The sequence below is a fragment of the Balaenoptera ricei genome, chromosome 6 (genome assembly GCF_028023285.1).
Source record: "Balaenoptera ricei isolate mBalRic1 chromosome 6, mBalRic1.hap2, whole genome shotgun sequence".
Lineage (NCBI taxonomy): Eukaryota > Metazoa > Chordata > Mammalia > Artiodactyla > Balaenopteridae > Balaenoptera > Balaenoptera ricei.
In genome coordinates this window covers 113,042,066-113,068,921 of record NC_082644.1, presented here as the reverse complement: position 1 = coordinate 113,068,921, position 26,856 = coordinate 113,042,066, and the positions used below count along the sequence as shown (strand labels likewise).

The 26,856-nt window shown below is 52.3% G+C and overlaps 2 protein-coding genes and 1 non-coding gene across 5 annotated transcripts in view; 2 read left to right on the top strand and 1 right to left on the bottom strand.

The window, feature by feature from the left end:
- MAPKAP1 (MAPK associated protein 1) overlaps nucleotides 1–12,878 on the top strand; it is a 236,395-nt gene extending 223,517 nt beyond the window's left edge. For all 3 annotated transcript variants that reach the window (XM_059925619.1, XM_059925618.1, XM_059925617.1), the window contains 2 exons: nucleotides 6,441–6,538; nucleotides 12,338–12,878. In XM_059925619.1, the coding sequence (XP_059781602.1) occupies nucleotides 6,441–6,538; nucleotides 12,338–12,463 (224 nt within the window). In that variant the 3' untranslated portion in view covers nucleotides 12,464–12,878. The remainder of the gene's footprint in view (nucleotides 1–6,440; nucleotides 6,539–12,337) is intronic.
- A 2,045-nt stretch (nucleotides 12,879–14,923) lies between these two features.
- LOC132368110 (uncharacterized) lies at nucleotides 14,924–17,027 on the top strand. Its single transcript, XM_059926689.1, has 3 exons — nucleotides 14,924–15,143; nucleotides 15,449–15,638; nucleotides 15,764–17,027. Exons 1-3 carry the CDS (start codon nucleotides 14,924–14,926, stop codon nucleotides 16,215–16,217), a joined length of 864 nt encoding a protein of 287 aa, XP_059782672.1. The 3' UTR covers nucleotides 16,218–17,027.
- Nucleotides 17,028–26,455: 9,428 nt separating this feature from the next.
- LOC132368302 (U5 spliceosomal RNA) lies at nucleotides 26,456–26,572 on the bottom strand. The gene has a single exon (XR_009504039.1). It is a non-coding gene; the product is annotated as a U5 spliceosomal RNA (small nuclear RNA).
- Nucleotides 26,573–26,856: the final 284 nt, after the last annotated feature.

Genomic DNA, 26,856 nt, shown 5'->3' with positions numbered 1-26,856 from the left:
AGCCGAGAAGTATCTACTGGATCTCTCAACATAGAGGTCGTGGTGACCTTAGCAAGAGTGTTTTCAGTAAATTAGAGGAAGGAGGGAAATCACATTGCCATGGGAGTTTTTATAATCAGAGAGCTTTAATTATGTTTATAGGAAGGAGCCAAAGGGGGGGAGGGGGTGAATGACACAGGCAAAAGTGTAAGTGGATCAGACTCTGTCCCTGCTCCAGAGGTCAAAGAGGTCATTACAGTTACTGGGGCCTCTGCCACCATCGGGGCGCTCAAGAAGGAGCACCAGCCTTTGCCAGTTGAATTACATTGAACTGAAGCTCCTACAGGCAGCTGGGAATGCTGCTCACAGCGGAGACCAGACCCGGAGGGGGTTTTCAGCCCAGAGACCAAAGCATCCCAGGCCATCCATTTCCCACTGCAATGAAGAGTAGCCCCCGCTCGCTGCAACTAGAGAAAGCCCGCGCACAGCAACAAAGACCCAATACAGCCAAAAATAAATAATAAATTAAATAAATAAATAAAAGTTATTTTTAAAAAAGGGAAATCCAATGAGAGCTCTCCACCCACTTCCAAGCCAGAGGGACCAGAAAAGATCAGACCCTGGAAACCTATTTTTTTAGAAGTATCCATGCCTGATGTAAAGGAATTCAGAAGGAATCCAAATACTCAGAGATGTTCTTCATAGGCTTATCTATAATACTGGCAATTTTATTAGTAACTTAAATGCCCAGCGGAAAGATAGTAGCATGAACTGAACCGTGGCACACAGGTACTTGTTGGAATAAAATACAGCTGTTGAAAAAGATGGTTGTGGAGACTATGTAGCAACAAGGAAAAGGCTATGGTAAAATGTTAACAACAAAAATTCTCCGCAAATTTTACTATACAATCTGATTACAGCTGTGTGAAAACAGACATGTGAGAATGACTAGAAAAGAGACCATGGATGTCATTGTGCCAGGATGTTGGTATTATGGGGGTGGAGTGTGGAAGTTTCTCCTCTGTCTTCTAAATTTCTAGTAATTTTAAAATATATTTTATAATTTTTTAATTGAAAAGGAAAACCAAAAAAATCAAGTTTATTTTTGGCTTTCCTGGCAAGTGGGACACCTGGGGGGTTTTAGACAAAGGTGGGCCTCAGGCTCAGTTTGGAAGTCCGAGCTCTGACCAGTCATTGCCAAACACAGTCGGTGCCCGCAGGTCGTTTAGAAGGGAGCCTCTTTTCAAACAACAATCTCTGTTCCATTTGCAGTGGAAATCTGGGAGCACTTCTTTTAGCAGCAATGTATGCGCCTGCTGGCCCTCTGCTTAAGCTGTCCCATCTTGTGATAATAGCAGCTTTTTCTGAATGACCACTCCCCTCAATTGACCAGAAGACCCTGTTTTTTCAGCACAGCCTCTGATTTAAGTTAAAACTCATAATGCAGATGATAAATTACAGCACAAAAGCTCAAAAGTCTCCGCTTCTGACACCTGTACTGCTAATTAGTTTCTGTTCAGTGTTACATTCCATCTTCTCTGTCTTCTCTGTTTGGAAAAAAAGTACATGAATGTAAATACATTTTTACATATCCAGACTTCCATTTCAATATTCAGAAGCAAATGTATAGTTTCAGTGCCCTGAGCAAATCTGGATATGTGACCGGGGCTTAGATGCCACATTTTATACCCCATTATATTGCATTTTATTCCTACAGCTCTAAAGCAAGTCTGCTCAAAGAAGGCCCAATTAAAAACCAAATCGTCAGAACAATGAGGATATTATCGTCAAACATCAGTTCCATCACAGTTGTAAGAATGATGGCCACCACCCATTGAGCCCCCGCTGTATCCAAGTGCCATGTGAGATGCCTGATGGATGCTGTCTCCTCTCGGGCAAACCTTGGCCCCTGGAGGGACAGTGCCTCCGACGGTCCCGCCACTAGAACACAGCAGAACTGGATTTCTTCCCAAGTCTCTGACTAGCACTCACACTTTCCCCCTCTGCATCCGAGGCTTTTGTTATGCCTCAATTTCCAAACAGAATTTAACAACCCAAACAAAATAATTTGGACTAATTGCAATATTAGACTTTGTATTTTCTTTTAAATCATACTGATACACAGGCTTACCTCAGAGACATTGCAGGTTCGGTTCCAGACCACCACAGTAAAGCAAGTCACACAAATTTTTTGGTTTCCCAATGCATGTAAAAGTTATATTTACACTATACTGTAGTCTGTTAAATGTACAGTAACATTATGTCTAAAAAAATAATTTACAAACCTTAATTTTAAAATACTTTATTGCTGAAAAATGCTAACCATCATCTGACAGTGCAGGGTTGCCACAGACCTTCAATTTGTAAAAAATGCAGTATCTGCGAACCACAATAAATGAAAGCACCATAAAACAAGGCATGCCTAGATCATTTTTCTCAACTGGTATTTTTACAAAGACAGTTTACCCTTATGGCTTACTCATTCCCTATGAAAGGTGCTGATGTTCTTTGAGTTTCCAAGGGCAACCTGCCCACCTCTAATTCCCTGCAACACCCCAGGACAGTGCCCTGATGGGCTGCAGCTGAGGAGGACATTTGACCCCCCTCTTCCTCCTTTACCTGAGGTGAGCCTAGAGATGCCCGAGGCTGATAAAGGTTTGATAACAGACTTTTCTCACTTTGTGTTCCTATTCTGTTCAGCTGGTGTTGAAATGCCAGTGATTTCTTCCCAGACACCTCTGGTGGAAATTTACCACATAGCATAAACTACTCATGTTTATTGATAGATCCATTTCCAGAAAGAGGTCAATTAACTTGTTACACTTTAATGTATGGGCTTTGGATTAGGTGAAATTATACAAGTGTGATTTCTGCTTATTAACTATTCTATTATAAAAGAATTCCCAAGTCCTGCCACTGTTACCTTCTCTATAGTTCTCAAGTCAATCCCTTTCTCAGCATCCTTTTTACTCCTGTCTAGCTCAAAACTGAATATGCTTCTACCTGGATGACTGTGGCAGCTGGTCCCCCTGCCTCCAGGCCCTGGCGAGCCAGGGTGAATGCCCAAAAGCCCAATTTGACCATTTACTTCACTGCCCAGCTTACACTCCACTAGTGGCTCCCTCAGCTGTTGAATCCAGTGTTCCCAGCCCTTTAGTCTGCCCTGTGTTACAGCACCTCCTGCCCGTCCACTGTTGGTGAACCTGTCTGCTCGGAGCTCTGGCTCGGAGGCGTGCTGCCTCTTGCCCCTGTGTGTGTGTCCACGCTCTGTCCTCGCCCTGTTGCATCCTTCTCCACCCCACCTTTACCCAGCTGACCCCCTTCCTCCTCTAAGGCTGCTCAGTCAGGCATCAGCTTCTCCAGGAAGCTGTCTCTGATGGCCCTTCCGCCACCAGGCCAGCCACCTCCCCTGGGGCCTCCACAGCATCTCCCTGAGGTCACCGTCTTCATCATGCTCATCATACTTGTCTCTCAGTGTTCCTGGTGTTCATTCCTCTGGCCAGCCAGCAAAACAGGGACCCCTGGAGCAAGGGAAAAAGCCTCACAGCAAAAACTCTCTCGGAGCGCCTTGGCCCCATGCTCCGTGGCTCCAGCACGGGTGACAGCGTGGCTCTAAGTTAGCTAGAGCTCTCCCTCCGAAGTCCTCCCACAGAGCAGGAAGTGGCTGTCTGCTGTAGCTGTCCCACCACACTGCACCCGGTTATTAGCTGTATGGTAGTCTCTCTGTGGCTCTGTAATAGTTGCAAAAGGGCCAAGCTGTTGAATCCTAATACAGGTTCTCCAGATGGTGTTCTGTCTCCGCTTCCCTCAGTGATGTGAGCGCTCTCACTGGAAAGCACAGATAAGTCAGAGGCTTCAGTGAGACGGTCAGGGCTGGAACTCTCCATCACTCTGACTTGCTTCCCTCTTCCTTGGGGGTCTGGCAGGAGTGCTGGGGACAGGCAAAGGCCACACAGCCTCCTAGCTCCGCACAGTACACGGGGGGTGGTGTCTGTAGTCACCTGACCCAAATAGGCAGCCGTTCCGGACACTCGATGTGGGATGATTAGTTTGTTTTTGTCCTGTGATTGGTGTGCAGATGAACCACAGGCCTCCCCTCCGTGAGCCCGTACCATCCAAGGGGACGGTGTGGAGGCTTCCTTCCAGAGGCTCCCAGGCGCCTGCAGACTGCATGTCACGTGTGCCATGTGTAGATTTGGCTCTTCCTAAAGAGTGCAGGACAGGTTTTTAATGGTGTCCCAGTTGTTCAGGCGAAACATGCTCTAGTATCTTGAGGTTTTGGTTTTGTTTTGTCAGTGACGAGCGGGAGCAGGTGGTATAGACAGTCCATGAGATCACTTATCAGAGTGGTCACTGAACCCCGAAGCTTCGGGTCCACAGACCTCCCTAAGACCTTCTGGTCCTTTTTAGCTGCAGGCACTGGTGTCGGTGTCTGTGTCTGTCATGGCCAGGTGTCAGCAGGAAGGCCTCCTAGAGGGGGTGTCTCTGTTTGTCCTTCACAGCCCTGTGACCTTCATAGACGGCTCTGCTTGGTCACAGCATGGCCAACAGAGAGATCTGCATTGTTCTTCCACACAGTGATATCACCATCAAGACTCTGACATTCTGAGCTGAATCCTGTAAAGATAAAAGAATACACACATACACTCACGTCCATACATACAGATACATCCATTCATGTGAGAGTCACTTCTCAGAAACAAGTAATTTATATATTCACAGAATGATTCGCTTTCAACTAAGAATTCTAACATTTTAGTACCCCGATTTAGAATCAGGCTAAATTTGTCAAGTGACGGAAAGCGAGGTTTTTCAGAAATTATTAGCTAATTTTTTCAATATTGAATTTATAGTCACAAAAAGTATATCATAATGATGTTTCCAGGATAAAATACCAGCAGCTTAACTTTTCTGGCCACAAACGTACAGCATATATCAGTTTATTTTTGAAGATCTGAAGAATTAGCTACTGTAAATAAAGTTTCCAAGAAGATTTCTCCGGGAAAGAGGTGAACTTACAGTAATATGGGTGACATGTTATTAATTAATAACTGTGACCAGCCGCTGCTTTAGTTAAAAGGACAACGGATGAGAAGGCCTAATAGAAAGGATGTGCTGAATTTTAATCTCACAAGCGCTGAAGTCTGCAGAAAAGACGAGGAGTTGTTTCTGAGGCTGGTAGGAGGAAGCCTCTGGGTAAGATGTCACCAGCTGCTGCTTGGTCTGGGAATGTTTACTGAGCTCTGACTACACGTCTCTCTGGAGCAGTGCTCCTTTGGTTGCCAGTAATGGAAACCAACTTCAAAATAGCTTAAGGAGAAAGAGGACTTTCTTGGAGGTCCACAGGGGTCTCCCAGAACCCAAGGACAGCATGAGCTGATAGGCCAGGGAGAGCGTCACATGGGAGTGAGGACGGCGGGCACCTATGTCTCTGCTTAGAGGAGGGAATCTGATTGGCATGTTTGGCCCAAAGGACAGGCACAGGGGGTGCGGACGCGGCTGCAGGTGGCGTGATACGGTAAGCAGGTTTCTTTGACGGGCTGAGTACTGTGTGGGAGGCCACATGAGAAGCGTGCCTAGAAATGTATCCCACGGAGGTGCCAGTTGAGCTAAAGTACCCAGCATTGGCTGATCTTTTGGAGACAGGATAATGAGAGGGGACATCCCAAGCGTGGGCAGGTGGGTATGTGCAATGCCCTGGGCTGGCATGTGGCATCTGAGGGTGGTGAAGTGAGGTGAGGCTAGACCAGGAAGCAGTCCCAGAAATGACAAGGTTGCCCTGAAGGTGGTAGGAAAGGGTTACAAAAGCATTTGGGTCTGGGGGTGGTTTGTGTGTTCAGGGGGTCAGACCCCCTGAGTCAGTCTGCTGTTTGAGGTGCCAGCTTTCCATGGCAGCCTTTAGAGCAGCCTCTCCACGCCCCCCGCCGCCCCCAGTCCACCCATCCTTCCAGGGTGGAAATGGCCGGAGGCCCTGGGCGCAGCTTCCACGCGGGATCACATGACCAGGACTCCCCCTCCCAGCAGGAGCCGGGCTATGGAGAACCTCGTAATAGCATTACTGTCGGCCTTCCTCCTTCCTGTTGCTCATTTATTTGACTTTAAGCACAGTTATTTTTAGAGTAATAATTTGGAGTTAATTGGCCTTCTGCCTTAAAAAATACCACCTTTTCCATGCAATTATTATGTAGAAATAGTTCCGTAGAGCTTTCCTAATCTGGCGTCCCTGGAACACCCTCCAGAGTGGAATGGGACCTAACTGGCCGTTTGATCTGTTTTTTACTGACTGCTCTCTCCCCACCTGTGATGAGAAGGTGAACGACTCCTGGGAAGAGCTGCAGCCCTGCAGCCTCCACTTGCTCTCGCTGGAACTGAAATGACAAGGGGAGAGGAGAATATGGGGGGCCTCCCCCAAGGTAACCCACCAGAGCCCCCTCAACGCTGCCTTTTCTCTCTCCCTCTAGGTCACGCGATATTTAAACTCACGTATCTAAGCAATCACGACTATAAACACCTCTACTTTGAATCTGACGCTGCTACCGTCAATGAAATCGTGCTCAAGGTGAGTGTTCCTTCTCGGCCCAGACCCGGAGTATGCAGGACCGGCTCCGCCCCAGCACTGCACGAGGCTCCCGGGCCGGTTTTGCAGGGTCACTGCACTACCTACGGGTCACCCAGCTGGTGAGCACCCAGGCCTGGGCCACACCGCAGGTCAGCTGCTCTGCACCTGCTTCAGCCAGCCAGAAGCCCCTTCAGCTTCCTCCCAGTCCCCCGATAATCCTGCTTCTTCGTGTGTTTATTCATTCTTTTTACGTACCATTTATTTCCCTCCAACCTCACTCAGGAGCTCCTTGAGGTTCCTGGAACAGACTCTGAGGAAATTATTGTTACTGTTTGAAGACACCTTAAAGTAATCACGATAATTAACCTGTTGTAAACATACCCGGCTTGATGCTAGAATTGTCTGTTACCATATCTCAACAGTGCTCACGGAGCACCTTCTGTGTGCCAGGCTAGTACTCAGGATACTGCAGTGACAGACCCAGTCCCTGCCCTCGGCGAGCTTGTCCTCTTTCAGAGGAGACAGACGTTAAGAAAATTACAGAGAGGGACTTCCCTGGTGGCGCAGTGGTTAAGAATCCACCTGCCAATGCAGGGGACACGGGTTTGAGCCCTGGTCCGGGGAGATCCCACATGCCATGGAGCAACTCAGCCTGTGCACCACAACTACTGAGCCTTCACTCTAGAGCCCGCGAGCCACAGCTACTGAGTCTGAGTGCCACAACTACTGAAGCCCACGCACCTAGAGCCCGTGCTCCGCAACAAGAGAAACCACTGCAATGAGAAGCCCGTGCACCACAATGAAGAGTAGCCCCTGCTCGCCGCAACTAGAGAAAAAGCCCGCACACAGTAACAAAGACCCAATGCAGCCAATAAATAAATAAATATTTTTAAAAGACTGTTAAATAAGTCACAAGGTGCCCCATGGAGTGTATAGAGTAAACTGACTTGGTACGGGGGGTAGGGAGGCAGGGAGAGCTGAGCCCTGAAGGATGGACGGAAAAGCACACATTTTACCAGGTGAGGAGAGAGAAAAGACATTTCACAGAGAGAGCAGCCTGTGATGGGGCAGAGAAGCAGGGCGAGTGTGGTGTGGCTGGGAGGTTGCACCCAAGCCTGTGTGTCTGGAGCAGAGAGGTTGCAGGGGCCAAGCCACACAGAATCTTGCAAAGTGGCGTCGGACTGAGAAAAGCTCCCGTGGGGTCTCGTTGGTTCAGGAAATATGGGTCAGGGCCCGAGATTCTGTGTCTCTAAGAAGCTCTCAGGTGCTGCCCAGGATGCCGTCTGTGTACCACACTCTGAGTAGCCCTGGACTAGTGATTTTCAGACTCTTCCAAACTGAGAATCCTTTCTCTGAGCCAAATCTTATGTAGAATGACCAGACAGAGAAAACAGAACTGCTTTGGCAGAACAGGGCTTAGAGCCAGAGGGGGCTCCTCCACCCCTGGTTGTGTGTGACTCTGACCAGTCACATCACCTCCCTGGGCCTCAGTTTCTCCTCCTGTAAAATGGGGATCATGGTACCTACCCTGCCCTACCCCACCATAAGGCTAATATTAGCTGCTAGAGCAAATATTAAATGGTACGGTGAAGCTACCTAAGTGATTATTCGTTATCTTCTTAAGAGTAGGTGTCGTCAAGTAATAGTAATAAAAGTACTAAGATATACTGAGGGGTCACAAAGTGCAGGACCTGGGCCAGGCACTTTACCTGTCCTGTCTCAAGGAACCTTCACACCTCTATGATGTAGTGATATACAGTCATTCCCATTTTCTAGATGAAAACTGAGGCTCAGGAAAAAAGTAACTTAGCCAGGGTTGTGACAGGCAGAACCAGAACTTGACCCAGGTTTGGCAGATTCCAGAACTTGTGCTCCCAGGTGTGCACAGACTTAAGGAGCTGAACAGGAGATTTCGATGAAATAGAATTGTGTCACAGAAACATTTTGAGGCAAAGCCCCTCATGGCTTCAAAAGATTTTCAAAAGTAGTAGATGAGAATTAAAAGAATGAAGCTGCTAGGAGGACAGTTTAGAGCCGAGACAGAGTAGCATGAGCAGTTGGATGGAAAGCAGAGGGTTCATAGACCACCCCGGATTGGAGCCCCTCGGAACAGGCAGGGGACAGTGCCCGCCTGGAGTGCCTGAAAGCAGCGAGCTAGGAGTTACCTGCCAGCGCATCCCCCGACGGCCCAGGGAGCACGTGCCGCACTCGGGGGCCAGGTGGGGAAATATTCCATTACCCCGTCAGGGCTGGCCTTTTTTTAATTATTATTTATTTATTTATTTATTTTATTTTTGGCTGCATTGGGTCTTCGTTGCTGCCTGCGGGCTTTCTCTAGTTGCAGCGAGCGGGGGCTACTCTTCGTTGCAGTGTGCGAGCTTCTCATTGCGGTGGCTTCTCTTGCTGCAGAGCACGGGCTCTAGGCTTGCGGGCTTCAGTAGTTGTGACACACGGGCTCAGTAGTTGTGGCGCACGAGCTTGCTCCACAGCATGTGGCATCTTCCCAGACCAGGGCTCGAACCCATGTCCCCTGCATTGGCAGGCGGATTCTTAACCACTGTGCCACCAGGGAAGTCCTGGCCTTTTTTTTTGTAGCCAGCATTAAAATATTCAAGACTTCAGAAGGATTCTAGTAAAATTATAATCCTGTGTTTGACATCAAAATAATTTTCACAACAGCAGATTGATGACAGAAACACAGGTTTATGACTTCAGTGCAAGACTGTGGAAGAACAAGTGCAGAGAAATCATTTTCCAGGACCAAATGCTCCCTCGAAGCAGATGCTTTTCTGCAAAATCCCCAAGGCCTATCACCTTCCCTAAAATGTCTGTTTTCATATGAAAATGCTTGTAGAAATATTACATCATGCACAAGACTCCAGGAGAAGTCCCAGCCTGATTTATTTAGAGAACTAATGATCGCGATCCTGATGGAAGATTAAATTTCACGTTTCCGATCTCTGATTTTTAAAGCAGTTTAAATACTTAGCCCGATCTGCCATTCCCAATGTCTTCGTGGGGCTTTGCACCAACACCAAGTGACTGAGGCCCCACTTGGTAGAAATGTTGCCATTAGAGGTTCTTCTCAGGTCGGTCTTAGACGCAAGTAATACATGTGGTGGTTCTAGAATTGAGGAGTTTCACATAAAATAAGAGCTTTAGACTGAAACTGAAAGGAGGAAATAAGGACCAGAGGCTAATGTCAAAGAAACTATTACAAGCAGGCAACTCTCCATCAAGTTATTTTTATCTCGTTGTGTTTTTCCCCATAGGACCCATTTATTGAGCACCGACTGTATACAAGACATTTTATGTACATTATCTCATTTCATCTTCGCAACTGCCCTGCCCAGTGTAGACATTATTATCCCCACTTTATAGACGAGGAAAAAGAGGCCCAAGGCCACAGAGCACATACAGGTGGAGCCTCATCCTGAACCAAGCTGAGGAGTCCCAGACCTGCCCCTTCCCACCCGAGGTGGGATTGAGCTAAGCCCTGTGTGGTCCCTCATTCTGCAGGCTTCGAGGTGAATCTCAGAGGAATCACTGGACTGTTCAAATTGGGTTCTTCTCGTGATCGAGTGATGGAGGCTGTGACTTTATTGACCATGAAAACTCCCTATATTTTTATGCCTTAAGCTGTAAAATGCATTGAAAGTGAAACACTCTATAGTGCATAAAATTGTGCAAGTTTTAAGCCACAGCATATTAACCAGCTAATGGCAGACCAAAGGGCGTTTTTATCTTCTGATTATTACATTAATCTTCCATTAAAATTATCTATGTGATTATCACAAAGCACTGAAGATAATAAATTTAGGAAATAGTTGGCCTGTTGAGGATCATTTTAAAATGCTTTTGTCAAGTTACATGTGCCAAATATACACTGAAAACAGTAGATTGGTTGAGTGTGCAAACAATCGAACCCAAAGATTGCTCTTATTAAGAATGATAAACCTCTTCTTTCCATGCATTGTCTCTAGTGTCCCAAATCGTCACCCGGCCCTGCAGGCCTCATGATTTATTGCTCTCAGCTGGTAACTTGGCGAGGCAGTGGGCCGAGCGCGTCAAGCCTTCTGTACTCACACACCAGCCTTTAACGCCTGCTGCCGGCGACTATCGGAGCAGAAAGTCTGGAGGGGACACCGTGGCAGAGCCCCAGCCCCACGCGAGGCGAGGCATCCGCACCGCCTCCCCGGAGCACCTCGGTTCTTTCTCAGTCCGCAGAGGCTTCTCCCGCTCCGGGAGCAGGACACGTGGTCCTCAGAGTACAATCAACAGAGGGGGCGGCTCGTTTCTCTAGCCAGGAATATTCAGGGTTCTAGTCATAACTTTTAGATATTTGAGGTTGAAGAGAGACAGTGTTTGTTCTCAGAAGGGCCCAGCCAGAGGGCAGCTGGGGCAGTGAAAGGAGCCGGGTCTGAGGGGGTGAGGGGGTGGGGGCCTCTGAGGAGGCCCGGGGCCTGAAGAGCTGGTCCAGGTCCTGGCGCGTACTCTTTCTAGCTTTGTGACCTCGAGTAAATGACGTTATCATTCCTGTGCCTCAGTTTTCTCCTCTGTACAATGGGGATAACAATGGCAGCCATCTCCTAAGGCTGTTGTGAGGGTTAAATGACTCAATCCTTGAAAAGCACTCGGAACGCTGCTGCTGCTGCCACCGCCACCACCACCCAGCCAGGGGCTCGTCCTTGCACCAGGTGCGGGTCTGATCACGGCACTGCTGCCCTTCCCTGGCTCCTCCCTGCCTCACCTTGACTGGCCCCTAAGCTTCTGCAGTTCATGGACACCCCCTTGCCGTGTTCCACTGCTGTGCCTTGATGCATGCTGATTCTCCCCACCCCTTGTATACCCCAAACTCCTATTTGTCTCTCAAAACCCATCTCATTCATCCCCTCCACAAGCCTTCCCTGCCCCACATGTCCCCGATAGTTACTCTCCCCATTCCTTTCTGCTCCTTCTGTATCTGTTGTCAGACTTGTTCTGTTGGACACTCACTAGGCCGTGAGGTCCTTGGGACAGGGACCAAGTCTTAATTTTCCCTCTGCCCCTTGAACCAAACACGGGGTGAGGCTCAGATAAGGCAGGTGCTCAGTGCCAAAGGTGACGGTGACAGTGACCGTCCAGCATGGGGGGTCTGAAAAGAGCCCAAGAGAGCCAGGTGGGAGCAGCGACGTGGGGACCTGGGAGGCGGCTGGCTGTGCATCCTGCACAGAGTTCCCACGGCACCTTTCCCGGCTTTGACCCTGACCTCTCGGTGATCCGGGCAGCTTGGTCCTCTTCTCTGAGCCTCACTTTCCTTTTTTATCAAATGAGCCGTAGCTAGTGGGGTGCTTGTGAGCATTAACATACCTCAGTTGGAACCTCTGTACCTGCTGGTGGGAGGCTGAACACAGAGCCTTGTTTTAGCGTGGCTGTCATCCCTGTGACGTCCTTGTCTTTCAGACGAGGGAAGAGGGGGCTCAGAGGAGTTATGTGCGAGCCCAGGGCTGCACGGCAGGCTGGGGGCAGAACCAGGAAGCCCGGTACACAGGCTTCTGGGAGGGACCACGGGCTCTGGAATCAGAAAAGCTCCACCACTGGCTGAAAGGCCTGTACCAGCCTCGTGTCTCCTCCAGGCGTGTTTTCCCGTTGTGCAGGGGGCTCCGGTCCCAGCCTGCGGGGTTGCCATGGTGACTGGACGCCATGCACAGGGAACACTGGGCCCAAAGGGTGCCCAGCCCGGGGCAGGGCCTTCCCTTGCTCATCCCAGGCGAGCAGAGCGGCTGGCAAGTGACTGGGCCGTGTCGTCTTGCTTTCTAGGTTAACTACATCCTGGAATCACGAGCAAGCACTGCCCGGGCTGACTATTTTGCTCAGAAACAAAGAAAACTGAACAGACGTACAAGCTTCAGCTTCCAGAAGGAAAAGAAATCAGGGCAACAATGACACCGGCCTCCTGCTTCAATCTGTTGCCATAGCTCAGAGCCTGCCTGCCAGGGCCAGGTGACCCTAGAGCCCACCCTGTGTCCTGCAGTCCTCGGGGAGGCCAGCCCCTGCCTCACGAGGACAGGGCTGCTGGGCTCTTGGGGAAGGGGGGGCACCCCCTAGAACAGAGCTGGGGACGTTGCCACGGGACCGAACCCCGAGTGGTAATGGCTTTGATTAGCAGTGCCCGGGGCCGGACGACACCGAGAGGAGCCACAAGCTGCCCAGCCACCTTCACTGCCTGACGGCCCCGCCCGAAGATGTACATAGCCATGCCCAGACATGTCCTTGCAACTTGATCAAATTTCTTAAACGAAGAACAAAAATGTACGGTTCTTTTTTTTTTCTTCCTTTTAATAAACTCTTTATCATGGTTGGTATGATGGACCATTCTTTGGGGGCAGAGGATTGATTATGTCATTCTCTTTAAAATCTGTTCCCATATTGAACAGGCAGATTGGAAAAGCTATGGCTCGATTTTTCAGAAGAAATGTTTAGGATTTAGTCAATAGTTTTAACTATGCCATTTGTTTAAATGAGTGCATTGCTTTGAGGATAGTATCTTACTAAAGTTAGGAAGGGGACCGAGTGATGTGTGTCCAAGGCTGCGCCATTTTCCCCTTCAGAAGCCTCCTCTTCTCGACTCGTCCCAGCACCTCTGATTTCAGGAAGGCGGGACTGCATGCAAAGCTCGGGGCTCGGGGAAGTGGGGGTCACACTGAGCTCCCAGCTGGAAGTGGTCTCTTCTGTTTCTTAAATAACAAGTCTAAGTTTCAGCTGACAGTTGGACCCGCATGTGGATTTTTCCTGGACTCGGAAGAGTCTCTGCAGTGCTATCTCGGAGGGGCCTCGGCTCCCTTTCTCCTCTCCTCACAGTGCCTGCCCCCTGGTCTGAGCAGGAAGGAAGTGCTGCTTTCACTGCATCAGAGACTGCGGGGCGGGAGGAGCTGCTGCCAGGGGTCCAGCTCCCAGGGGGTGGGGGGCAAGGAATCAGGTATCTGCTGACACCACCCCTCTGGCCACACCTGATGCCTCTGTGGTCCTCGCCAGCCTCTCCAGGGTCCCTCCCAGGGTGACGTCCTTTCGCACTGGCCCTGGCCAAGATGGCGGACTGAGGTTTCATTGAGGACCTGCATTTCAAAGTTTTTTAAATCATTGTACAGGAAGCGACGTGGCTGAAACAGCCTCTCACAGTTGAGGGTCCGTTTGCACAGAGGCACCTAATGAATTCCTCTTTCATTCTGATCTTTGTTCAGCCATCAGAAGCACCCTTTTCTAATGTCTTCCATTCCTACCCACCCCAGAAACAAAAGAAATATTATTTGTAGCTTGCTATCTGTATTTGAATTTTTAGCAATTTTATATTTAGATATCTTTGAAAAATGTAAATGACTAATTTGGTCATTAAATCTTGTGACATACTCAATATTAAAATAAAAATCATAAGCACCTTCTTTTACGTATTTCTTTGAATTCTTGAAGTCTTGCGCACATACTGCTGAGGGCGGTGACCGCCATGAATCGCTCTGGGCGGTGACGTTTGCTGGCAGTTGATGCGGTGCCGAGCGGCTCTGAAATGTACCGTGGGCCTCCTTTAATACTGAGCAAGACAGGATGACCCTCTTCACTCAAGGGTGACTTTGAAATCATCACTTCCTTCAGTTACAAAATCAACACCATTCTCATATCCTGAAACAGCACATGTGCAATTTACATGAAACACACACTTGAAGGAATAATTTAAGGGGAGCACTAACCACTGCCCGGGTCCACCAAATATCGAGACTGTTTAAATTCAGTTTTTCCTCGGCCCCTCCCACACCCGATACCTGGATTTTAAGGTAAGACTGTGAGCACCTCTCACCTGTCTCCCCAGGGCCCAGCTTTACAAAGCAGGAGCTCAGCACACCCAGGTTACACCCAAGTGACCCAGCAGGCCCTGCCTCCACCTTCCAGCGAGTCTCCTGACCTGGCTCCAGTGTGGCCCCCACGGACCTGATGGTAACTCAGGACGGGGACTTTACCAAGTCTGGGTGGCCTGACAGGCCCTAGCAGTGGTACCTGGAGCCCTGGCCTCCGCTGGCCACTGAGCAGCCCCCATCATCTGAGGGCAGGCTGGGTGCCGGCCCCTCATAAATACGCACAGGCACAGGTGATCCCGCAGCCAGCCGCTGGCAGGTCCTGTCACTACCTCCATTCCAGGGTTGAGGATTTGGGGCTTGGAAGGGTCCCACCTTCCATCTGGGACACACTGAGAGTGACTGAACGGCAGCTGTGCTCTAAGCCTCTGGGCCCTGCCCTCTGTGGCTAGTGGCTGCGGGCCTGAGCCGGGCACTGCCTTGCTGGGCCTTGGTTTCCTCATCTATAAATGCAGGTGCTGGAGTAGGTGGTCCCTCCAGACCCTTCTAGAGAATGTCTTAAATGTCTCAGAATCACAGTGAGCCCAAACTTCCTTCCAGTGCTTTCTGTTTTCCAAAACTTGCAGGAGCTCCTCTGCATCTGAACAAGAAGCTAAGAGTTGAGGAATACTGTGAGCTCGCTTCGTCCAGCCTCCTGCCCGGAGCAGCAAACGTATGTTCCCTCCCAGGGTCTTTGGGCCTCAGCCTGCAGACCTCCAGCGACAGGGCGCACTGCCGTTCAGGTCAGTGCTTTTCCTTGTTGGCCTGTTTGGTCCCCCTTGGCCAGGACTTCCCTGGGCCTGTGCTGCCAGCCCTGCGTGCCGGGTCCTTCTTCCCACCCAGCACGGCAGCTACCTCCTAACCCCTCTCCTCCCTGGTCCCCGGGACCAGTCTCCCCACTGCCTCGGGGGGCCCGTCAGCTGTGTGGAGACCACGTTGACATCCGTCTGAGTCTTCTCTCCATGGGTTAAAAAGCTGGAAGGTTGTGCCCTCCCCTGTCATGTCCCTAAAGCCTGCCAGCTGCCCCTTCAGGTCCCTGGTTCCCCAGGTGAGGGACTGGGACACGTCGGGACAGAGGGGAGCAAAGACCCAACTTGGTCATCACGCCGCTCACAGTCTGGTGAGGTCAAGAGGTGGCAGGTGACCCCCAGGCCACACTGCAGCGAGCGCCACGCAAGCCCTGTGGGGACCAGCGTGGGCCAGGTGAGCGCCGGGCAGAGCGCCAGGCAGAGCGCCAGGTGAGCGCCGGGCAGAGCGCCGGGCAGAGCGCCGGGCGGGGTGGGCGCCTGGGGGCCTGAGGTGGGGAGGCAGCAGCCCTGCTGAGCGGGACAGTCATGGCTCTTGACGTGCTGTGGCCTCTCAGGGGAGAAGGAAGCCCCCGCCCCAGTGGCCCTGGAGAGGGAGACACTGTGGCTTCACCACCGGGCACGGCATCAACAGCTTTTGAGCTTCCCAGCTGGCGAGGATGGCGGCTGCCACGGAGGCTGAAGAAGGGGCCCCGAGACTGGGGAGGGGAGCCAGAGGTGGGAAGAAGGGGTCTGCGCCTCCGCCCCGCCACCCCCGGCCTGCTGCCCGGTACCCACATCGGCATCCCCGAGGGGCCACCACGGCCTCCACGGCAGCCCTGGCTGCCCCGCGGCTCCTGGCACAGCTCCTGCCACCTGACTCTTGCCGGTGCTGCCAGGGCTGCTCTCTTCCTTCCAGAGGGAGGAACAGGAGGAAGAGAAGAAGAAAGCAGGGGCTTGCCCAGCTCAGGGTCAGAGCGCTCAGGGTGCAGACCCGGGAGCAGCCCCCAGCCCCCCACACCCTCCCTGTGAGCCGAGCCTCCTCCTCGGGCATAAGCAGCGGCATCCGTCCCAGAGCCCCGCGGGGATCGGTCGGTCCGAGGACTGGGGGGCCCCTCCCAGGTGTGGGTCCCGATCCCAGCCCCTCCTCACCGGCCTCACTCCCTCCGGGTAAGGGGCTAACTCCTCGGTGCCGCGGGGTCCCTTCTGTACAACGGGGTGAAGACGCCAACTTGCAGGGCTGGAATCAAGACTCAGTGAGACAATATACGCACAGGGCCTGGTGTGTGAACACCTGATAAACGGCCACATGATGTTGGCATCTGTCATCTTGCTTAGTCCGGTTGTGCGAACGCCATGTTCTCCCCAGTGGTGCCCCCCCTGAGAGGGGACCCGGCTGTACCGAGCTGTCCCCTCCTTGAGTTCCAGAGTCCAAATAAACTGCCGCGGCAGCGCCAAGACCAGCTTCCTCAGTGCCAGGAAGGAGGGCACACAGGCGCCGGGCCTGGGCCCTCTGCCCCAGGGACAGACGGCTTGATTTGGGGGCCTTATGCTGCGAGCCTGCACCCTAGGTCCCAGAGCCAGACTCTGCGGCTCTGCCCACCCTGTCCTTCCTCACCAGCTGATTCTGTGAAGCAAACACTCACTGAGTGCCCTCTTATGAGAGCAGACCCTGGGGTCGGGCAGATTGTGCTCAAATTCCAGCTCTCTCCTGGTTGGTGTGTCCTCAGATGAGCTACTTTACTTCTTTGAGCCTCAGTTTCCTCTTCTGTAAGATGGGGACAATAATACTTTCTTCAAAGGGGCCTTGTGAAGACTGGATGAGTTTACTAGGCAGGATGGTTGGGCTGCAGTGACACTAACAGCCCCAAGGCCTCAGTGGCTTTAACACAGCACTTATTTCCCATCACGCGGAGTCAGCCGTGGTCCAGCCGCCTTCGGGCTTCCACAAAGGCGCAGGTGGGAGACAGAAGGGCTGGAGAATGGGCAGCAACAATGAGATACTGTGGTTCAAAAGTGGCACATGGGGACTTCCCTGGTGGTCCAGTGGTTAAGACTTCACCTTCCAATGCAGGGGGTGCAGGTTTGATCCCTGGTCGGGGAGCTAGGATCCCACATGTCTCGCGGCCAAAAAACCAAAACATAAAACAGAAGCAATACTGTAACAAATTCAATAAAGACTTTAAAAATGGTCCACATCAAAAAAAAAAAAAAAATCTTTAAAAAAACCCAAAAAAGTGGCACACGGGTCCCTTCCCACCTTCACTCACATTTCATTGGCCAGAATCAGTCACCTGGGGGACAGAGAGGTGCCACCACCCAAGGATGGGAAGTCACAAATGTTTGGGAAGCAGTCGCAATGTCTGCCACCATGAGATGACACTGTGCTTCCCAAAAGTCCCCATTCACAGGCCGCCCCAAGATAGCACCTCATCTACAGTGAAATATTTTCCCTGATACTGATCCAGGCTAATGCTGTTCTCTACCTTAAACTTCATCCTAAGCAAGAATGGCCATGGAGTCCCGGATTTGGTGTGCAGCATATACGCTTTCTGGTGCACACTGAAATAAATACATAACTGTTTGAATTGAAAACATCCACCCACACACCCCTGAAATCACATCGTGAAGGACCACAGTCACACCTCCCACGCTGGCGAAGGTAAAGTTAAGTTGACGCTGTTCTTTTATCAGTGCCTGCCCCCTGCCTCTTATTAAGCTCTCAGAATAGGTTAGTTACCATTTTATTAACCGCTTTCTCAGTCCATCCACATGCCCACCTAATCCCCATTTTACACATGAGGAAATGGAGGCAAAGAGAAGCCCCCTCTGAGGCCATGCAGCTGGGAAGTGATGGAGAGGCTCTCCCGCCTCCCACCTGCCCCCCCCCAAACAAGCTGTCCCCAACCTTGCTGGGCCTCCATCTCGGCTGATGTGGCCCAAATGCCATTGACCCTGAAGGTTCCCTGGAGGCCCCGCTGGGAGGATCCTGCTCGTTGGAAAGGCAGCCAAGAGAGGGAAAGGGTTAAGCCTGTCATGTTGTGTTCCCACCAAACACCTCTGCTTAAATGCAAAATCCCAACAGGGTGGTGTTTGCTATAAAAGCCCTAAGAGTGATTTGTGAAGTCTCGAAGGCCTGTAATCTCGTCAGCGTAATGGGATTATATTTCAAATCACCACGGCCTGTTCATTACCCATTTAAACTCCTCTGACAGAGGAAAACTTACATAAACCGTGCACAGCAGCCCTTGCCGACTTCCCCACTCTCCTTCCTGATTAGACAAACAGATGCTGAGGTCTGGAATGAAAAAATAATGTGCCCATTTATTCATCTTCCTGACAAGTCACAGTAGATTTTTAACTGCCAATGAGTGACCTCCCAGAGGCACGGTGGCGGGGAGGTGGCCGCTAGGCAGCGAGTGGTCATTTGCTGGCCTGGCTGGGGCGGGGGGCTGCCTGCTGGGCCTCTCAGCTCTCACCACCCAGAGGGGGCCAGGGACCTCCTCAGGGTGACCAGGACGCAGCCACAGCCTGAAGTCATAGAGCCCCAGCAGGAATCCTGGCCCTGCCTTGCTCAACCAAGTGACTGAGGACAACTTTCATCTCTCTGAGCCTCAGTAGTGCCCCGTCTGTAACATGGAGAATGTAAGAGCGCTCATCTCGGAGGTGCGGGTTCAGGGTGCAGCTCCCACCCCGGGTTCAGGGTGCAGCTCCCACCCCAGGTTCCCGGGGACAGCATCCAGCCAGCACCGCCAGCTGTGCCAGGCCCTCCTTCACCGTGACCTCTGGCGGATGGGGTTTTGCTAGTCACTTGCTGGGGCTATGTCACTCTCAGCTCTGTGACGGTGACGGTGCCTGGAGCAGAGGGGGGTGGGCGAAGGGGCAGCTGGGTCAGGGACCCCAGCTCTGCCTGCCCCATCCTGGTCCCAGGGTCCTGCCCCTGGGGTGCCCCCTCCTCATTCAGAAGCAGGACGCTGCCCCTGAAGACTTGTGTCCCCTGAGCTGGGCCAGGTGGCCACCGGCTATAGGGAGCCCTAGGGTAGTGAGTGGAAAAGGGCAAAAATCACCCCTCATCTGTCATTCAAGGCCTCCCACCCTCTCCCAGGGCCCCGCGACCTCAGCCTCAGTGATCCCCAAGTCATCTCGTGTCTGGTCGCATGGTGCCCACCTTCCCCCCGTCCCACGGCTCCTGTAGCCAATGCCCTGACCCCAGAGACAGGCGAGGAGGGCGCCAGCATGGATAAATGATGCACCTCTGAGAGCCGGGTTCAACTCTGGAGCCGGCACAGGCTCGCACTGTAGAAGTCACAGCCAGTCACATCTCCCAGCCCCCTCTCCACGGCCCTCCTCTGGCCCTTTTTGGAAAAAACTCAGCCACAGACTTCCTGAAGGCAAACCCCAGTACTGGGGGAGAGGGGGTAGGCCTGAGTTATCTTTGGGTCCAGCCCAGGGCCTGGCACAGGGGTGGTAGCAGCAAGCGCCTGCTCCATAAACTCCCCCTTTCATTCCACAAACATCTGAGCACAGCCTCTGGGCAGGGCTTTGGCCCTCAGGCTGCAGCAGGAACACAGAGACTGATGTCCTCCAGGCCCCCTCACCTGGCAGGGAGGGCGCACTTTACCTGAGAGGCCTGGGAGAGATGAGAGCCAGGAGCTGTAGTGAGGTGGGGGGCAGACCAGGGCTGGGACGCCGGGAAGCCCTGCTCCAGTCACTGGGAGCCGGTGAGGGAGGGGGCGGCCAGGTGGGTGAGTGTTCAAACAGCCTCAAGACTTGAGCTGAGAAGCTGCAGAAGGAATGAAAATCTGCCTCCTTGCTGTGTGACCTTGGGCCCATGACTCAACCTCTCTGAGCCATCTTCTCATCTGCAGGACTGGGACAGAATCTCATCTTCAGTGTCACTGGCCTGGCGCACAATAGGGGATCAGTAACAGGTAGCCATGGAGACAGGGTGCCTAGTCACGTACAGGGAACACGAGGGCCAAGGCCTCCGCCTGCCAACTGGCTTCAGGGAGCATCCCCAGAACCCCAGGGAAGCCCCCTGGATCCAGCTGGGGGCCTAGGCCCTCCCTCCCAGGGCCCTCTCCCCTCACCAGACCCGCCTGCCTTGCTGACGAGCCCCCAGGCAGGGTTCACATCTTCATGCCTTAGCTCTATGAATACATAAGAAATACTGTGAAGCTAATTCTTTTTAAAATAACATTTGTCTATATTAGAGCATTCCAGCCCCCAGCTTCCTGAAAGCTAAAAATGTTTTAATGTCATATTCCCATGTAAATTTTAGTTTAGAATTTAATACCCTTTTAACATACATTAAATTTTTAGCATTCTTCAAGCCCTTGACTCTTCTAAGGGCTTAGCTGCTGGGTGTTGGAGAAAAGGGCTGGGGAAGGCTGTAAATTAAGAGAGAAAGTTCTAGAATTAGGTTACCCCCAAATCTCTGTGCCCACCTCATCTTGGGAGTTACTCCTCTGGGCTGAGGAGTGTCTGAGCCAAACCCTGGAGTCCTGGGGAGGGGTCAGCAGTGTTGGTTTCCTAGCTGGAGTGGCTGTGACTTTATCAAATAAATACAGTTGTGGTTTTATCGGGGCCCCGGAGGACTCCTCACAGCAGCCCAGGTCGGGGAAGCCAGATGGCCTGGTTGCCTGGCTCAGACCCTGCTTCTGCCACTTGCCAGTAGGTGACCTTGGCAAGCTGTCAGTGCCTGTTTCCTTGCCCCACACAGGGGCAAGGAAAATGGGGCCAAGGTCAGAGTTAGTGCACAGACTGTGTTTGAGTGAATACTTATTTATTATTTTTTTTATTAATTAATTAATTTATTTATTTTTGGCTGTGTTGGGTCTTCGTTTCTGTGCGAGGGCTTTCTCCAGTTGCGGCGAGCGGGGGCCACTCTTCATCGCGGTGCGCGGGCCTCTCACTATCGCGGCCTCTCTTGTTGCGGAGCACAGGCTCCAGACGCGCAGGCTCAGTAGTTGTGGCTCACGGGCCCAGCCGCTCGCGGCATGTGGGATCTTCCCAGACCAGGGCTCGAACCCATGCCCCCTGCATTGGCAGGCAGATTCTCAACCACTGCGCCACCAGGGAAGCCCTGAGTGAATACTTATGAAGGGGGAGCTTATCAGCTCCGCAGAGGAGGTGACCTCCAGGATGAACTGGCTGGCCTTGCTAAGGCGTCCGGGGGGTTGACGTATGGGAGCTGGAGCAGATCATTTTGACTGATCCATACCCCACTCCAGCTCCTAGAGTGAGACCTCATCCCCCAGCCATAGGGACGCCCAAGGGTGTCTTTGCAAAGCACCATGATTAGCCCATGGGCGGCAGCCCCCCATTAGTTCCCTCTTGGGACGAGACCAGGGACAGCCGGGGGAGGGGCTCTGAAAATGGCAGGAAGGGGCGTTCACAGCAGCCTTTGGGGGAAAGCAGAGTGGGGACTTCATGCCCATGCTTACCAGGCCGAGGTCTGGGGTCTGCCTGGGGCACTTGGCCCACCAGCCTCGAACTCTGGGGTCCGGGGCTGCTCTGGCCCAGGCCCACACCCCCTGCCATGGGTCACCAGCCAGGCTCCTTGAGTGAATCCCATGTCTCTGAGGGCCCATCTGTGAAACTGGGGCAAAAATAACAAAGCCTCCCTCTTGGGAGGAGCCAGCACAGCAGGAGTCATCACCAAAACTCGATGTGTGGTGAAAGGCTCTTGGGGCCATCCGTCCAAGCGATCATTAACCAGAATGAGACATTTACAATGTGGAGACCTGAAATCCAATGAGATGATGGCTCTCCTTCCTAATCGCTTTCAGGGGATGATACAATGCATTGATTGACAGAGACGAGCCACAGCTTGGGCTCTGACCAGTGTCTGCAACTAAAGCAGCAGGCTTGTTAACGTAGATTTACAAAGAGCATCTCCATCCTGGCTAGAGGAAGGCCTGCTGTTGGTGTGGGATACTGGGGGGACCCAGGGACCAGGTAGGGACGCTCTTGAGCCTGCCCCAGAAGAAACCTAAGGGATCCTTCTCCAAGGTGGCCACTAATGAGTCAGTTTCCTCATGGGGAGTGAGTGAGTTCCCTGACTCTGGAGGAATGTAAGCACTCAGCATTCAGTCAACACGTGTCCACTAATGCCTACCCTGTGCCATGCCTGGCACGGGCCCTGAAGGTACAGAAATGACCTGACTCGGAGCCTCTCTTTGGGATCTCGTGGTCCACAGGGCCGAGACCCGTTCTCTAGTGTTTGGGTGACCAGATGTCTAGAAGGGGAGTGGAAACACACACATCCTTCTCCTCATAGACCCCTTCGCAGCTGGGGGCTGAGAACACTCCTGGCTCTGGTGGATCCAACTGGAGGAAGACAAGCTGGTGGACACCTGGGGAGGACAGATTGCAGGGCAAGAGCCCCCAAGAGGAACTCACCAAGCGAGGGGAAGGAGAGTGGCCAGCAAGTCCAACCCCGTCCGTGGGGAGCATTGTGAGCAAGTGATGGCTCCTCGGCCTTCCTCTGGGCTCAGGCAGCCTCACCGCACGGCCCGTGGCTGCAGCTCCTTGAGGCCTGAGAGCTCAACGTGCACAAAGGCCCCTGCCAAATGTTGACGTCATCATTACCCAATAAATCTTCCACTTACTATGGAAAGAGGGGCTCTTAGGGGCTTCTCCCCAGATCGTTGGTTTCTCCCATCCATGTTGGGAAAGGAGGCCTTTGGCTTTGGGGGAGGGTCTTATCTGTGTCCCTTCCTGGGATGCTGTGAGGGGCCCTTGGGGACGGGACAGATGTCCTAGGCTATCACAGAGCAGCCCCCAGCTGACATTCACACCTCCCAACACAGAGACCAGACTTTCATCAATGCATGTGTCACCAGTGGACAGAACTTCAGCAGCTGCCTTGCGTCACCTTGATCACCCTCAGCTCTGCTGTCCCATTTCTGGGCCTCATTCTCTGCTCCTGGAAGGGGCATCCTCCACGTGGCAAGAGGGATGTGGACAAAGGTCCAGTCTGTTCCAGGCTTTGGAACCACAGAGGAGGGACTTCTTATCCACATACCATGTACACATGCCAGGCCAGGTCTCTGATTGGCGTGGCAGCGGTCATATGTTCACCCCTGGACCAATCTGTGTGGCTAGGGGATGGGCTGCTGTGATTGGCAACACTGCCCCCACCCCCAGGACCACAGGGCTCAGGGGAAGGGAAGGGCCTCAGTCAGCAGAGCAGAGGAAGGGGGGACAGGTAGAGTCCGTGGACCTCCTCAGCAGTTACTATGTGCCAATCACTGTGCTAAATACCTTTTTTAAATTTTTTCCCAAAATCACCCAGAAGCAGAGGCCGATAGCATCCTTCCACAGTCATAAGGCCTAAAGGGTGAAGGGGCTTTGCCCAGCAAGGAGGGAACTGGACCTGCTTCAGACTCCAACCCCCAGTGCTCCACCTCGTGCACCACCTCCCCCATGTGGGCACAGAGGAGGCGAGGCCTCGCGCCAAGCACAGCGTCCCTCGGGAATGGTGGCCTGAGTGTGTGAGCATGTATGGTATGTGACTGTGTGTGGTGTGGTGTGTATATGTGGTGTGAGTGTGTGCAGTGTGTGTGTGGTGTGTGTGTGGAGTGTGTGGCGTGAGTGTGTGTGTGGTGCGTATGGTGTGTGGTGTGTGTGTATGTGTGTGTCTGGTGTGGTGTGTGGTGTGAGAGAGTTTCCTCCGCGAGCCGCCTGCCCGTGCCCATCCCCGCTCCCTCCGGGCAGGGCGCGCGCCCTCACACACCTGTGCTCGGGGCACAGCGAGGCTGACGGCGTCAGCTCTCCGAGGAGGCCATGCGGGTCTCTAAGCAGCCCTCTCCCCACTGCTGAACAGCTGGCCACCATCTTGGCACACATTTCCCTGTCATATCTGATTTGCAAAGTCGTGTCTGTAACAGACCCACAGGAGCGTCCAGTTGGGGCTTTTTCAGGTCAAGGAGTATTTTCCAGAGTCTCTGGTTCTTCAGAGGAGAAAAAGAATGTGAACAGCCCTCCTTCTCCGTTGCCAGGCTGACACTCTCAACCGTGGACTCTTCCTCCCAGCCACCCTGGGCTAAGGGCTAAGGCCTTGAGTATCACCTTGAGGTTCTGTCATTATCCCATTTTACAGATGAGGAAATTGAGGCTCACAGGAGTCCTGTCATTTCCCCAAGGTCACACAGCAGCTAAGAGCAAAGCTATAATTTGAACACAGCCCCTCTGGCCCCTCAAGCCCTCACTCATCACCATCATGTCCACAGCCTGCCTGCAGATGCCTGAGCTGAGCTGTCCCTGCTGGTCTAACTCCAGGACCTCCTCCTCCAGGAAGCCTGCCTGAACTGTCACAGCCCTCCTTGGCGCCTTGGGCTCTTACCACTGACTGGAGTCTCTGGTTTGCAGAGCATTCTGGGAGGGGCCCACCAGAGCTGGGTGACTTTGACCCCCTGAAGGCATCGACTTGGCCAACATGCTTTGACTAGATGGAGTGGAAGCCCATGAGGATGCAGGCTAAGCAGGTTCCTTTCCTGCAGGGCCCCTCAGAGCCTTTAATGGGCACCGTGCACCATGCTCCAGAAAGGGGTGGCATATGCAGTGTTTCCCAAACACCTTTTTTGCCAAATCATGTGTTCACATTTCTAGAACTGGAGTAGCTAAGAACTCAGAGTGGTGATGTTGTTTCAGGCAATCCAAAGGAGGCAGGGTCAGGTCCTGGCTGAGAGAAAACCAGCTCTGCCACCTATTAGCTGTGTGACCTTAGGCAAGTCACTTTACCTCTCTGAGCCTCAGTTATCCCATACACTTCCATGGGGCTCATCAGGACCACTCCATCTTCGTCCAGGCTTCCCTCATCACCCTCCAACCAGCAAAAGCCTCTCCCCAGGCCTCTCTGGCTCCCGTCTGTCTCTCACCCCTAGATAGGAGCTCTGGGCCTGGAGGACTCAAGTTTATCTTGTTCCCCACTCACTGTATCCCCAGCACCAGAGCAGGCCTGGCACAAAATAATGTTTGTTTAATGAATGAATGGATGGATGAATTCCTATGTGAACACTCTGAATTTAGTCTGGGGCATGCATGGCTGGCGGAGCAGCCCAGGGCCACTCCCCACCCTGATCCCCCTCCCTACCCCTCTCCTACACTTGAGTCTGGTTTGAACCTAAAGGAAGTCCAAGTCTCACTCAGCAAACATTTATTCAATTTGAATAATTATATCCTGTTGGGAGTTGGCAGATGGCGAGAGATGGTTGGGAGAAACTCTTTGTCTTCTCATATAAAGAACAGCCTCTCCCTCTAGAGGACACTAGAAGCTCCAAGCCTGGGCTCTGCCCCCAGGTGCATGGGCTGCTTGACTCCACACCACACCACTGTGGCAGGACTATAGCACTGTGCCCATTGCACAGATGAGGAGAGTGAGGCTCAGAGTGCTCAGTGACTCACCCAAGGTCACACAGCTAGGGGGAAGCAGGGCAGAAATTTCAACTAGGTTTCATCTGACCCCAGACCCCGTAATCTTAACCCTTGTTCTTGACTAAGAGGCATGGGACACTAGGAAGACCACGGTTCTGATCTGGGTTGAAACCTAGCTCTGCCTCACCCATTTTTGCGTGACACTAGGCCAGTCATTTCACCTCTCTGAGCCTCAATTTCCTCATCTGCAAAATGGGGCTAATAATCCCTCCTCTACAGGGTCATGAGAATTAAACGAGCTAGTAAATGGGAGGGAGATTTCTGAGGTAGAGGCATGTAACAGATGTTCAATAAGCTTTTGCGGAATGAATGATTACCTTCTGCTGGTGCTGCCAACTGTCCTGGAACATGCACAGAGACACAGAGGCACAGAGCTTGAACAAGCATTCCCTTGGACAGACAATGAGAAAACAGGGGTGCAGTGGAGCCATGTGCTTGAGGCCAGCACAGCCTAGACCCATTCTCCAGCTTCAGGGGCTGTGTGTGGGCACATGAGCCTTGGTACGTGTAGGCCAAGACGACTGCCACACCACTCAAGATGGCTGCCTCGACACTCAAGATGGCCACCACACCAGACAAGATGGCCGCCACACAGCTGCCACATGTGCCCCAAAAAGCAGCATCCACTGGGTACCAAGAGCCCCACTGTGACTGGATTCTAAACAAACAAGCAAAAATCATCGTTAAACTGTGACCAGACTCCAAACGGAGTGAGTCAAAACCCAGGGCAGCCTAGTCTCTCCCAGGAATAAGAAGAAGCCAGTCAGCCCATCCCTGTGCCCCTGAGAATGCTGGGTAATTACTTTTTCCCTTTTGTATGTTTTCTTTTAGCAGAACCACCAAGAACTGGCCACAAAAATCGGTTAAAGCTTCCAAAGTGCTTCTTTCCCCAGAAATCTTTTATAAAAGGTGAAAGATTTACAGGACCTGAAGAGCAAACCAAGCAGGATAATTGTTTTTGGAATGACCCCAATATTTTCACCCCAGCGACCCCAGCTGGGCATCTTGCCCCATATTTATGATTCCTGATCTTCTGCGTGCCACTGGGCGACCTTTCTGAGCCCCCTCTGTGAGCCCCCAGTTCCTTATCGGGCCTGTAACTCACCCTGACGTTATCTCTCGGAAGGGTCTTATGCACTTTAATTTAACTCCCCTCATCATTATTTCCCAGACTTCAAGGTTTTCTCTTTCGAGCTGCCCTTCCTGGGACAAGCATAATCTGTTTGCCATC

Coding starts and splice junctions, on each gene's coding strand:
- LOC132368110 (XM_059926689.1), top strand. CDS start 14,924: ATGTCTCAGAATCACAGTGAGCCCAAACTTCCTTCCAGTGCTTTCTGT. Junction 15,144..15,448: donor CAGGGCGCACTGCCGTTCAG/GTCAGTGCTTTT, acceptor CTGGTTCCCCAG/GTGAGGGACTGGGACACGTC. Junction 15,639..15,763: donor AGCGCCAGGCAGAGCGCCAG/GTGAGCGCCGGG, acceptor GTGGCCTCTCAG/GGGAGAAGGAAGCCCCCGCC.